Genomic DNA, 13,966 nt, shown 5'->3' with positions numbered 1-13,966 from the left:
CACTGCAGTCTCCACACCCTGCCCCCACACCAATTTGCCTAAGAACCCAGCCACTTCCTGAGACTCAGAGACCAGCCCCCAGCTCCCATCCACCCTGGGACTCCCATCTGGACCAGAGCTTCCATCCTGTCACGGACCTCCCATCTGGACAAGATAAGGAAATTCCAGGGACTTCCTGAGACTCACAGTCTAGTCCCCAGCTCCTATCCAGCCAGCACTCTCATCTGGACCAGAGCTCCCATCTGGCCCAGAGCTTCCAACTGGACCAGAGAGAGGCTCCCTAAATCAGCTCTGTCTGGACCAAGTACACTGATAAGACCAAGAACGAACCCAAGAGGAGATGGGCAGATGTCAAGGCAGAAGTACATACAACAAAATAAAGAGCAATACAGCATCAACAGAACCTAGCCCTTCTCTAACAGCTAGACCTGAACATCACGGAATGGAAGAAGAAGAAGAAAACAACCTTATAAGTAACATCATGAAAAAGCTAGAGCCTTATATAGAAGAAATAAAAAACAAAGTGGAGGAACAGACAAACAAAAAATGGGAAGAATGTTATTAAAAACTAGAGGAAAGGAATATTAAAGCAGAAGAAAACAATAGGTCCTTAAAAGAAAATCATGAAAAAGCAAGGGAAACAGTCCAAGACCTGAAGAGGGAAATAGAAATAATGAAGAAGACACTAGCAGAAGGAATGTTGGAAATAGAAAATCTGAGTAAACAAACAGGAACTTCAGAGGCAAGCATAACAAACAGAATGCAAGAGAGGGAAGAGAGGATCTCTAGTGTTGAAGATATGGTAGAAGAAATAGATTCATCAGTCAAAGAAAACACTAAAACCAACAATGTCATGACCCAAAATGTAAAAGAAATTTGGGACACCATGAAAAGACCAAACCTATGAATAATAGGGATAGAGGAAGGAGAAGAATACCAACTCAAAGGCACAGAAAATATATTTAACAAGATCATAGAAGAAAACTATCCCAACTTAAAGAAGGAAATGAAGATACAAGAAGCCTATAGAATGCCAAACAGACTAGACCCCCAAAAAAAGTCCCCTCACCACATTATAATTAAACAACTAAACGTACAGAATAAAGAATATTAAGGGCAGCAAAGGAAAAAGGCCAAGTGACTTACAAAGGCAAACCCATCAGAATAACACCCGATTTCTCAGTGGAGACTTTGAAAGCCAGAAGGACCTGGGCAGATATAATGCAGACACTAAGAGACCATGGATGTCAGCCTAGACTAATATACCCAGCAAAACTTTCAATCATCATAGATGGAGTGAACAAGACCTTCCAAGACAAAACCAGATTTAAACAATACTTATCCACAAACCCAGCCCTACAGAAAGCCCTAGAAGGAAAATTCCAACCTAAGGAAGGCAGATACACCCATGAAAACACAGACAATAGATAACACCACAGCAGTAAACCCCAAAGAAGAGAAGTACACACATACTACCACCAAAAAATAAAAATAACAACAGGAACAAACAATCACTGGTCATTAATATCCCTTAATATCAATGGACTTAATTCACCTATAAAAAGACACAGACTAACAGAATGGATAGGAAAACAGGACCCATCTTTCTGCTGCATACAAGAAACACACCTCAAATTCAAAGACAGACACCTCGTAAGAATAAAAGGCTGGGAAAAGATTTTCCAATCAAATGGTCTTAAGAAGCAAGCTGGTGTAGCCATCCTAATATCCAGCAAAATAGACTTCAAACTAAAATCAATAAAAAGAGATGATGAAGGACATTACATACTCGTCACAGGAAAGATCCACCAAGATGAAGTCTCAATTCTGAACATTTATGCCCCAAACACAAGGGCACCCACATATGTAAAAGAAACATTACTAAAGCTTAAATCACATATAAAACCCCCACATTAATAGTGGGAGACTTCAACACCCCACTTTCACCTCTGGACAGATCGGCCAAATGAACTTAACAGAGACATAATGGTCTTAACTGATGTTATGGCTGAAATACACTTAATCGATATCTACAGAACATTCCACCAGAACAAAAAAGAATATACCTTCTTCTCAGCATCCCATGGAACCTTCTCTAAAATCGACCACATACTTGGCCACAAAACAAATCTCAACAGATACAAAATAATTGGAATAACCTCCTGTGTTCTATCAGACCACCATGGTTTAAAGGTAGATTTTAACAACAACAACAACAACAACAACAACAACAAAAAAAAAAAAAAAAAAAAAAAAAAAAAAAAACAGAAATCCTACAATCTCATGGAAACTGAATAATGCTCAACTGAATCACCAATGGGTTATGGAAGAAATAAAGAAAAAAATTAAAGACTTCCTAGAGATCAATGAAAATGAATACACCACATATCCAAACTTATGGGACACTATGAAAGCAGTGATAAGAGGGAAATTCATAGCACTGAATGCCCACATAAAGAAGCTGGAGAAATCTCATGCTAGTGACTTGACAGCACACCTGAAAGCCCTTGAACAGAAAGAAGCAAAGTCTCCCAGGAGGAACAGATGCCAGGAAATTATCAAATTGAGAGCTGAAATCAATAAAATAGAAATAAAGAGAACAATACAAAGGATTAATGAAACAAAGAGTTGGTTCTTTGAGAAGATCAACAAGATAGACAAGCCCTTATCCAAACTAACCAAAAGACAGAGAGAGAGCATCCAAATTAACAAAATCATAAATGAAAAGGGGGACATAACAACAGACAATGGGGAAATCCAGAGAATCATCAGGTCATACTTCAAAAACCTCTACTCCACAAAACTGGAAAATCTAAAAGAAATGGATAATTTTCTGGATAGGTACCACACACCTAAGTGAAATCAAGACCAGATAAACCATTTAAATAGTCCAATTACCACTAAGGAAATAGAATCAGTCATTAAAAGTCTCCCAACCAAAAAAGCCCAGGACCAGATGGTTTCAGTGCAGAATTCTACCAGATCTTCAAAGAAGACTTAATACCAATATTCTTTAAATTGTTCCACACAATAGAAGCAGAAGGAATATTACCAAACTCCTTCTATGAGGCTACAATTACCCTGATTCCTAAACCAAACAAAAATGCAACAAAGAAAGAGAACTACAGACCAATCTCCCTCATGAACATTGATGCAAAAATACTCAAGAAAATACTGGCAAACAGACTCCAAGAACACATCAAAACAATTATCCACCATGATCAAGTAGGCTTCATCCCAGGGATGCAAGTGTGGTTCAACATACAAAAGTCCGTCAATGTAATACACCATATAAACAAACTCAAAGAAAAAAACACATGATCATCTCACTAGATGCAGAAAAGGAATTTGACAAAATCCAACACCCCTTCATGATAAAGGTCTTGGAGCGATCAGGAATACAGGGAACATACCTAAACATAATAAAGGCAATCTACAGCAAGCCAACAGCTAACATCAAATTAAATGGAGAGAAACTCAAAGCAATACCACTAAAATCAGGAACAAGGCAAGGCTGTCCCCTCTCCCCCTACTTATTCAATATAGTACTTGAAGTTCTAGCCAGAGCTATAAGACAACATAAAGAGATTAAGGGGATACAAATTGGAAAGGAAGAAGTCAAGCTTTCCCTATTTGCAGATGGCATGACAGTATACATGAGTGACCCCAAAAATTCAACCAAGGAACTGATACACCTAATAAAAAACCTTCAACAACATAGCAGGATATAAGATCAACTCAAAAAAATCAGTAGCCCTCCTATATACAATAGACAAAAAGGCTGAGAAGGAAATCAGAGATACATCACCCTTTACTATAACCACAAATGATATAAAATACCTTGGGGTTACTCTAGCTAAGCATGTGAAGGACCTATATGACAAGAACTTTAAATGGAAAGATCTCCCTTGCTCATGGATAGGCAAGATTAACATAGTAAAAATGGCGATCTTACCAAAAGCCATCAACAGATTCAATGCAATCCCCATCAAATTACCAACACAATTCTTCACAGATCTGGAAAGAATAATACTCAACTTCATATGGAAAAACAAAAAGCCCAGGATAGCTAAAAGAATCCTGTACAATAAAACAACCTCTGGAGGCATCAGGATCCCCGACCTCAAGCTCTACTATAGAGCTACTGTAATAAAAACAGCTTGGTACTGGAATAAAAACCCACATGTGGACCAATGGAATCAAATTGAAGACCCTGACATTAACCCGCACACCTATGAACATATAATTTTTGACAAAGAAGCCAAAAATGTACAATGGAAAAAAGAAAGCGTTTTTTCAACAAATGATGCTGGCATAACTGGATGTCAATGTGTAGAAGGCTGCAAATAGATCCATATCTGTCCCCATGCACAAAACTTAAGTCCAAGTGGATCAAAGACCTCAACATAAATCCAGTTACTCTGAACCTGATAGTAGAGAAAGTAGGAAGTACTCTTGAATGCATTGGCACCAGAGATTACTTTCTAAATATGACACCAGTAGCACAGACACTGAGAGAAACAATCAATCAATGGGACCTGTTGAAACTGAGAAGCTTTTGTATAGCAAAGGACACAGTCAACAAGACAAAGCAACACCCTACAGAATGGGAAAAGGTCTTCACCAACCCCACATCTGACAGAGGGCTGATATCCAGAATATATAAAGAACTCAAGAAATTAGACATCAAAATGCCAAACAGTCCACTTAAGAAATGGGCTATAGAACTAAACAGAGAAATCTCAACAGAGGAAGTTCAAATGGCTGAAAGACATTTAAGGAATTGCTCAACATCCCTAATTATCTGGGAAATGCAAATCAAAACAACTCTGAGATACCACCTTACACCTGTCAGAACGGCTAAGATCAAAAACACAGAAGACAGCTCATGCTGGAGAGTATGTGGAGCAAGGGGAACTCTCCTCCACTGCTGGTGGGAATGCAAGCTTGTACAGCCACTTTGGAAATCACTATGGAACTTCCTTAGAAAATTGGGAATCAATCTCCCCCAAGACCCAGCTGTAGCACTCTTGGGCATATACACAAGGAATGCTCAATCATACCACAAGGGCATTTGCTCAGCTATGTTCATATCAGCATTGTTTGTAATAGCTAGAACCTGGAAACAACCTAGATGCCCTTCAACTGAAGAATGGATAAAGAAAATATGGTACATATATACAGTGGAGTACTACTCAGCAGAGAAAAACAATGACATCATGAGGTTTGCAGGCAAATGGATGGATCTAGAAAAAATCATCCTGAGTGAGGTAACCCAGACTCAGAAAGACAAACATGGTATGTACTCACTAATAGGAGGATACTAGATGTAAAACAAAGATGACTAGACTGCTACACAACTCCAGGGAGGCTACCTAGAAAACAGGACCCTAGGAAAGACACAGGGATCACCCAATGACAGAGAAATGGATGAGATCTACATGAATAACCTGGACAACAATGGGAGTAATGAAGGGCAAGTTTTGAGGGAAAGAAAGCTAAGAGGAGCAGGAGATCCCAGCTGGATCAAGAACAGAAAGGGAGAATGAGGAATAACAGACCATGATAAATGAAGATCACATGAGAACAGGAATAGGCAGAGTGCTCAAGAGGTTCCCAGAAATCCACAATGATACATCCTCTGTATACTGCTGGCAAAGGTCGAGAGAAAGCCTGATCTGACCTATTCTGGTGATCAGACGGCCAAACACCCTAACAATCATGCTGGAACTCTCATCCAATCACTGATGGAAGTGGATGCAGAGATCCTCAGCCAGGCCCCAGGTGGAGCTCCAGGTGTCCAATTGTCAAGAAAGAGGAGGGACTGTAAGCGCGTGAATTGTTGAGACCAAGATTGGAAAAGACACAGGGACAAATAACCAAATGAATGGAAGCACATGAATTATGAACCAAAGCCTGTAGAGCCCCCAGCTGGATCAGGCCCTGTGGATAAGTGAGACAATTGAATAGCTTGATCTGCTTGGGAGGCACCCAGGCTGTGGGATCAGGATCTGTCCTTAGTGCATGAGCTGGCTGTTTGGATCCTTGGGCTTACACAGGGACACTTTGCTCAGCCTGGAAGGAGGGGACTGGGCCTGCCTGTACTGAATCCAGCAGGTTTAAATGAATCCCCAGGGGTGTCTTGGCCCTGGAGGAGATGGGAAAGGAGGGGAGGGGGATGGGGGGAAGGTGGGAGTGGGTGCGGAAGGGGGGAGGACAGGGGAACCCATGGCTGATGTGTAAAATTAAAACACAAATATAATAATAATAATAAAATACTATAACTGGGCTAGAGAGATGGCTCAGTGATTAAGAGCACTGACTGCTCTTCCAAAGGTCCTGAGTTCAATTCCCAGCAACCATAGTGGCTGACAACCACCTGAAATGAGATCTGGTGCCCTCTTCTGGTTGGCCAGGATACATGCAGACAGAATAATGTATATATAAATAAATAAATTTAAAAAAAAAAAAAACTATAACCAAAAAAAAAAATTGTCTTCTGACATCCACTTGCATGCCATGGGATGTGCACACCCACAGATACACATGTCATCCAACACAGAATACATATAAATACATTTATTTACTTAGGAAGAGAAAATGAAAATAGAATCACTCTATCATCCAGCTTCCTTACTACTGGTATTATCATATCACATATTATGTTGTATTATATTAATTGCAGCACTATTCAATTTGACAAAGATATGGCATCAACTAACAAATGAACAGATACAGAAAGTGTGGATATATATATATATATATATATATATATATATATAGTGGAGAATCATTCCGTATAAAAATTTCCAATCTGTAGAACATTGTGTTAGGCAGAATCAGGCAGGTGTCCAGAAACACTGAATTCTCACTCTTGTGCTGAGACTGAAAACGTTGAGTCCATGGAGAGGAGAGATGGAATGCTGACTACTAGAAGCTCGGAAGGTAAGGAATAATCACCACACTTTACCATAGCAAAAATGATGATAAAAGCCATAAAACTATGAAAAGCAAAAAAAAAAAAAAAAATCACTGAAGCTCTTTCAAAATGGTTAAATAATAATTTAAAGTATTCCTTAGTGTGATGGCTATTCTTGGTTGTCAACTTTGCTGTGTCTGGAATGAACTAAAATCTAGAAATGGAGGGCACACCTGTGATCCAGATCACGAAGCAGGAGGACACACACCTTTAATCTGGATCTTGAGGCAGGAAGACACACCTTTAACTTGGGCCATTGTGGGAGCCCACAACTGACTCAGTTTCCCAGTTTGGATCTGAAGTCTATTCTGAGTCAATAGAGTTCAGGCTTGCTTGCTCCAGGGCTGTGAGAAAGTCCTGATTAGCCCACAGGAAGGAACATACTATCTAAATAGATGAAGGCTGCTAACGCCAGCTGGAGGTACATTGAAATAAATGAAACTGCCTGCTCCTTGACATAAGGACAGGATAGATAGTGGTTGAATGTCCGTGCTGTGCATTGTTCTACCTCTGCCCTTCAAAACTGTATATAAGTTGGCTCTGAAATTAACTCAGGACTGTCTGGCATTGACTGGCAGTCCTCTCGACTTTGTTCTGTGTTCTTCATTGTCTCTACAATCAGAATGCTTCCACCTAGGTACCCAGTTGACTCATGGGAAGGCTCCGACAGACCACACCTTTTGCTGGAAACCTACATAAGGACAATGGAAGAAGTTGTCCTTCTTCTTTGGCTGCTTGCCCTCACATTGGAGCCTGTTACTTTGGGATTCCCACATATAGAGAAGACCAGCTGAGACTCAGCCTCGTGGGACTGAGCAACTTCTAGATTCTTGGAGTTTCCATTCACAGCTAACCATTGCTGGAATGCAGCCTGTAAGTCATTCCAATAAATTCCCCTTTTATATAGAGTGAGACAGAGAGAGATTCATTCCACAAGTTCTATGGCTCTAGAGAAACTTGGCTAACATGCTTAGTAATGTCTAGCCATAGGATAGAGCTAGTTAGTATTCATACATATTTGTATGTATATATACAAAGTATATATGAATATAAACATATACATTCAGTTTTATGTTTTATCACAGAAGGAATGTTAGAATCATGATATGTTTGTATGAAAGTATCCTTATAGGACGTTAAGGATCCCACAGAGATATTCAACTGCTCATAAAAATCTTTCTATATAACTAAACTCTACAGCTTGTGGATTCATTCTCATATAAATGGCAGAATTTAGAGAGCGATAAACCAAATGTTTTAGCACTAGCCCGTATTACTCACCCAGTATTCTGATCTTCTGAAAAATTCCATGAATTGGGGGAGGAGGAATCAGTTCATGTTTTCCTGAGCTGTCAGCAGAACCAGTGGACAATTTTTACAGCTTCTATGTTCTTTCCTTTTGGCCTGCTCTGAGTCCAGTATCCTCAAGTATCTTAGCATTTCTGCTTCCCAAGGACTCTGTCATGGAGGTCCTGACAGTTTAGACATGTCAGAGCAACACAGTGACCCCTGTAGAACACCTCCTTTTCCATCCTACTCAAAGATCACCAGCAGCATGGTTTCTACCTTATGGAACTTCATTAGAAGCTTTTTGGGAATGGTCTTAAAACCTTTCATCTCAAGGAGTATCCCTTGATAGGCAGCATCTGGCAGCAGCTTAGAGATGCTCCACCAATCACAGTTTTATAGTTGAACCGGAGCCCCAGGTGATTCCCATGCAAACTATGGTTTGAGAGGTAATGTCTTTCTAAAATGGATGCATAAATTCAATGGGGACGAGGGTAGTGTTACATCAGGAACCAAACGAGACAAGTGAAGGGCCATTTCTATAGTCATTTCTTCCTGAAGATGACTTTGTATGTGAAAGTCTGCCTATCTTAGAAAGCTTAGCTCCCTCACTTACCACAACTCCTCCCTCAGGAGGCTGCTCACCCCTCACCACCTGACAGAGATAGACTTTTGAACATATGCTGGTTCCATTTGTATTCATGCAAACATGATTTAGGCCCAAGTAGAGATCCACCAGACAGATGGAACATTTTTACCCTTTACTTACGTGGAAAATATTCTGTAATTGCACTGATTCAACACACTACCTTAAAAAAACAAACAAACAAAAAAAGCACTTCATTATGGACCATAGAAATAGTGAAATAAGTACAATAGCCCCTGTCCTCAGAAAATTATGAAGAAGTAGATGGCAGGCCACACAGAAACTTCAGAGAGATGGAGTGAGAAGGAATCCAACAGAGAAATTGGGAAACTATTGCCTCATCCGGTAGCTACAGCTGTGCATTCCTGTTCCCCGGAAGGGTTCCTCACATCTGTTTCCATTTCTCTGTCTGCGTGCCATTATCAAGACAAATTTAAAACCTATATTTATCAGGGAATCTTCCCTACTCTCCCTAGATGACATGGTTTTGATTTTCCAGAACTCTGCCTTCTCCCAGGGTAAGCTCAGCTGCGTCTCACTGTGGCTTCATGCAGAAGGTTTGGGGCTGCAGGGTAGCATCACTGTGGAGCCATCACCGTTCTTTAAGGGAGAGGGATGAGCAAAGGCAGTGAATCCCTTTTGACACTATATCACTCTCTCAGTGTGTATCCATCTTCTCTAATCATATTTAGAAAGGTGAGAAAGAACACTGAACATGGAGATAATTAGAGTAACTCCCCCCTCCATACCTTCCCTTAGCATCCTTTGAACAGATTCATTCTTTCACTCACAAACACTGTTCTTTATTGGCAGGTTAGTTACTATTAGTCACAGCTGGAAGAAAATTCACCTTGTCATTAGGAGTGGACTGAGCTATCAGATTTAAGAAGCCCTCTACAGCAATGGGAGGCTCATTACATTGTTGAGTTTCCCTAATACTGAAATGTATTCCCTCAACCCCTTCCCTGAGAAGTGCATAGATGTTTTGAACCGAGTTGTGGCTTACCATCTGTATGTCTCCCATGTGTACATAGAAATGGTTAGTATGGACTCTTAAGCAGCTATGTGGGGGGGGGGGGGGGGGGGCGGGGATTCTGCTCTATTCTGGGTGATGAGGGATTTGTTACCCCTTAGAAATACTTGTAGCTAGATTTCCAACCTGATACCAGGTGAAATGGCAACTCAGTGGGCAGGATATTGATGTTCTGCAGTTTGATCATTTAGAACTGTAATTGGAAATCATGAGCTCTATGGTAAGGAGAAACAGAACCTCTCTTAGTAGGCCCCCCCCCAATTAAATGGGCACCAAACAGTGGCGGGAGGCAGAATACATAGGTGTGTGATTTTTGTTTGTAATGTAGGCATGTTGGGATTAGTGAAACTGTCACTGTACCTCTGTCGCAGCTCTAACAATGAATGAAAGGGCCAGAAACAAGACGCAGCTCCTCCCCTCCCCAGCATCCTCACAGTCTCTCCTCTCTCCTAGGCCTACCGCTTCATGCTTGGCAAGACAATGCCTCCTTTTGCCCAGTTCTTTGAAAAGCAGGCTGACACAAAGAGGGAAGCTGCAGATCAATTCCTAAGACGGCTCTGGGCTCGTAAGGGTAGTAGGATCTGCCCTCCAATTCACAAGGTAACCGAGAATTTTGCTGCAATCATCTCTGCAGGGCCTTGTCTAGGCCTAGGAAATAATTGGTTGCTCTCTCATTTACGAGTTTATTTGTGGCCTTACATGATCTTCTTTGTGACTGAGCTCAAGGGTAAGCAGGTGTTAATACCTTTGGGGTAAAACGTAGTCACGGAATGCTTGTTTAGCTTTTCTCAGTGAACTACACAAAAGGTAGTCTCTACATCGGCAGCATCAGCTCCACCTGAGGATCCTAGGAAATGCAATTCACAGGCCCCAGCCCAGACCCAAGGTATCTGTGAGTGGGACCTCGGAGTTGTATCTTAACAAGTTCCTCATTCCGTCCTAACTTGATCCGAATGTTGTATAGACTGAGAAGCAGTATTCTCATGACCTCTTCCCAGGCCCTTTAACACCCTCTTTCAAGGCACTGATTCATCCACAGGTTCAGGTATTTCTTACCTGTCTTTTTACTGTCTTACTGCACCTCATTTCTCAGGGAAGACATTCCAAAGAAATGGCCTAAAACTCAGGGACATTACATCCCTGATTAGTTAGAATGTTGCTGTTGCTTTTTAACTGAACCTTTTTAAAAGGAAATATTTTCTAATAAAAAAACAAAACAGAACAGAACAGGGGGCTGGGGACTTAGCTCAGTGGTAGAGCTCAAGGCCCGGGTTCGATCCTTAGCTCCAAAAAAAAGAAAAAAAAAAAACAAAAACAAAAAACAGAACAGTCACCATAGAATTCCAAACCTAATGGAATTATAAAATATATACCTGGGCCATTTACCCTCAATGTCCTTGATTATCTTAATTATCTCCACAGGTAAAATCTATGATCCTCAAACTCACTTTACATATTCCATCAATGAACTCAGTGTTTGGAAGTGAGCCATCAGCTGATTCCAAGGCACTTCAGATTGTGGAGACTATTGGACTGTGCAAGTCTCCTCATTATATGTAAAGTAGAATGTAACACTGTCCTGGGGAAGGAATAACAGTTCTGTTCCTCTCCAACAGAAGCCTAATATGAATGAAATAACCACTCCTATACAAGCCATAACATTAGCCCAGGAGCTGGAAAAAACATTAACACAGGACCTGAAAGAGCTACGGAATCTAGCTTCTGCACATCGTGAAACTGATGTAAGTAGTTCATTGATTTTCACGATGTCCTTTCTCACTTTGGGCTACCAATTTGCCTGTGGAGAGGGCAGGTAGAAGAAGAACATTCCACGATAGATGCGTGTCCACCCCAAGGAAGGGCAAAAACTTAACTGCTAAGAGTAACTAAGGCATGAGAGATTAAGAGATCTTAAGAAGAAAGTGCAATGCATTATAGCATAGACTTCTCAGAAATGATGTGCTCTGGACAATTATACAAAATAACAGTCTGGCGCCAGCTTATAAAAGTCACTCAGAAATACCTAAGCTCATTGATCTCCGGTAACACTTTGGAGAGCTCGCTACCAAAAGCTGCTGGTATGCACCCCCAGTTTGTTTCATTTGATAGGCTTTGCGAAGGGTCTCTGATTTGCTTTTGAAGTAAGTTCCAAGGAATGTTGCTACCTGCTGGGAGGCACCATTTGAGATGTGGTTGGACTGTAGTCTTGATTAAATCTTCCTGACTGTTGATGAACATGCTTCCTTAAAGTAGATAGCATCTTAGGAAGTCAAAAATGAAAACAAAAAAAACAAACAAACAACAAAAACAAAAACAAAAACCACGCCTTAGCACAAAAGTTCTCCACCCCAGTTAGAAAATGTGCTCACCCAGAGGCTCTATGGAGAGGTAATAACTGGGTTTTAGGCCTGAACACTTAAAGCTAAGTCTTTGAAAAGGAGCTCTGGGTATCTAGTCTCCATGTGATTGAAGTAGGGGGGACTGAAGAGCATGAAGGTAGAACCTCATTCCTTAGAATGGTCTGTATCCCTGATGAGATACCCTGGCATGCCTGTCTGCAGATGCCTATGTTTACCTGGAGGTTTGGAAGGTCTTTGACCAGTTCTTTTGGTCCTTCAATCTGCACATGAATCTCCTGGTCCTTCTCAGTACTCTAAGGAGTGATTTAGAATATTTGTGGCCGAACTTGAGATTCTGTGTATCTGCTGTGCTTTGGATTGTGGTTCACAGGCTACAGTTTGGATAAATTGCCTTGCCTTGGAGATGTGGTCCGTAATGAATGTCCTTCCCTGTTTGTGTCTGTAGCTCGAAAACTTTGTGAAACCATTTCTCGATACACAAAGGACAAATGAACAGTATCTGAAATATCAACGTACTTCTCTGGAAGGAGCAAAACCAAAGGAGCAAAGAAAACCAAAGACTGAAAAGCGGTCTGCCTCATCAGGTGCAGGGGTTTAACCTCGGAGGGTAAAGAAGCAAGTTGGGGATCACAAAGTCAGTGATTTGAGAATCTTCATTCCTTCCAATTGCTGAAGACTGCTTTCTTTTCCATTTTCCTAATGCTCATTGTCTGGATAAAAATAAATCAGTTTTGCATTGTAAATGTGACTTAAGAGCTTAATCCGTGAGAAAAGTTAGTTTCACAAATATGAGACTGGTAACAGCATCCTGAGGGGTCACTAAAGCAAATTAAATTTGTTTTTCCTACCTTCCCATAAGGTTCTCAAACATTCAGTGACAAACGAGATTAGGGGAATTCAAATACAAGTGAATGTATAGAAATGAAATGGTAAATAGTTTGTGTGTGGGTGCACCATATGCCTGCATATGTATCTGTGCACCATGTGCATGCAGTGCCTATGAGGTCCAGAAGAGGGCAGCAGATCCCCTGGAACTCCTGTTACGGAGATGTGTGACTTATCCTGAGAACAGAGCTCAGGTGTTCTAGAAGAGCAGCCAGTGCTCTTAACATCTAAGCCATCTCTCCAGTATGGGGTAAAAGTTACAGTCTCCATTTCCTGACCTCATGCATGTGTGTATTTTAAGTCTGAAAAGACTGGAGGTTTTTCTTGTTTTGTTTTGCAAATTAAATGCAATTTGTAAACAAGAGTTCGTGTAGAAAAGATGACCCCCACTGGAAGGATGCACAAGAGATCGATAATACCATCTGGTCCCTTTCCATAGGCAGAGATAAATATGGGTGGAATTAAACAGAGGCAATTAACTTAAACCACAGTCCCGCATGTGGCCCCTTCTACTCCTTTACAGCTATGGAAGCAATTGCTTTCAGGAACAAACAATTAGAGTGTAAACTTAGGTCAGACTTCCCATGGCTCGTAAGGAGGCTAGTGTAGAAATAGGAGGCTTTATAGCATGCATTCTGGCTCCAAACCTTATTAGTTCTGCATTCATGAGTTTAGTTGTTACATCTTTATTGACTGAGTTTAATAGTGTATAAAATGAGGTTAATTGTTTTATGAAGTACTGTTAAGTAAATGAATACATATAAAATACATAGACC

The 13,966-nt window shown here is 40.8% G+C and overlaps 1 protein-coding gene across 1 annotated transcript; it reads left to right on the top strand.

The window, feature by feature from the left end:
* Positions 1-9,855: 9,855 nt before the first annotated feature.
* On the top strand, positions 9,856-12,903 carry LOC118593850 (soma ferritin-like). Its single transcript, XM_036203439.1, has 4 exons — positions 9,856-9,951; positions 10,399-10,545; positions 11,562-11,687; positions 12,751-12,903. The coding sequence occupies exons 1-4, from the start codon at positions 9,856-9,858 to the stop codon at positions 12,901-12,903; spliced, it is 522 nt and encodes a 173-aa protein (XP_036059332.1).
* The last annotated feature ends 1,063 nt before the right edge of the window (positions 12,904-13,966 follow it).

This window comes from Onychomys torridus, chromosome 12 (assembly GCF_903995425.1).
Source record: "Onychomys torridus chromosome 12, mOncTor1.1, whole genome shotgun sequence".
NCBI lineage: Eukaryota > Metazoa > Chordata > Mammalia > Rodentia > Cricetidae > Onychomys > Onychomys torridus.
Note: the sequence above shows the minus strand (reverse complement) of the source record. Positions and strands in the feature narration are given on the sequence as shown.

Coding starts and splice junctions, on each gene's coding strand:
- LOC118593850 (XM_036203439.1), top strand. CDS start 9,856: ATGTATTCCCTCAACCCCTTCCCTGAGAAGTGCATAGATGTTTTGAAC. Junction 9,952..10,398: donor CCCATGTGTACATAGAAATG/GTTAGTATGGAC, acceptor CCTCTCTCCTAG/GCCTACCGCTTCATGCTTGG. Junction 11,688..12,750: donor CTGCACATCGTGAAACTGAT/GTAAGTAGTTCA, acceptor TTGTGTCTGTAG/CTCGAAAACTTTGTGAAACC.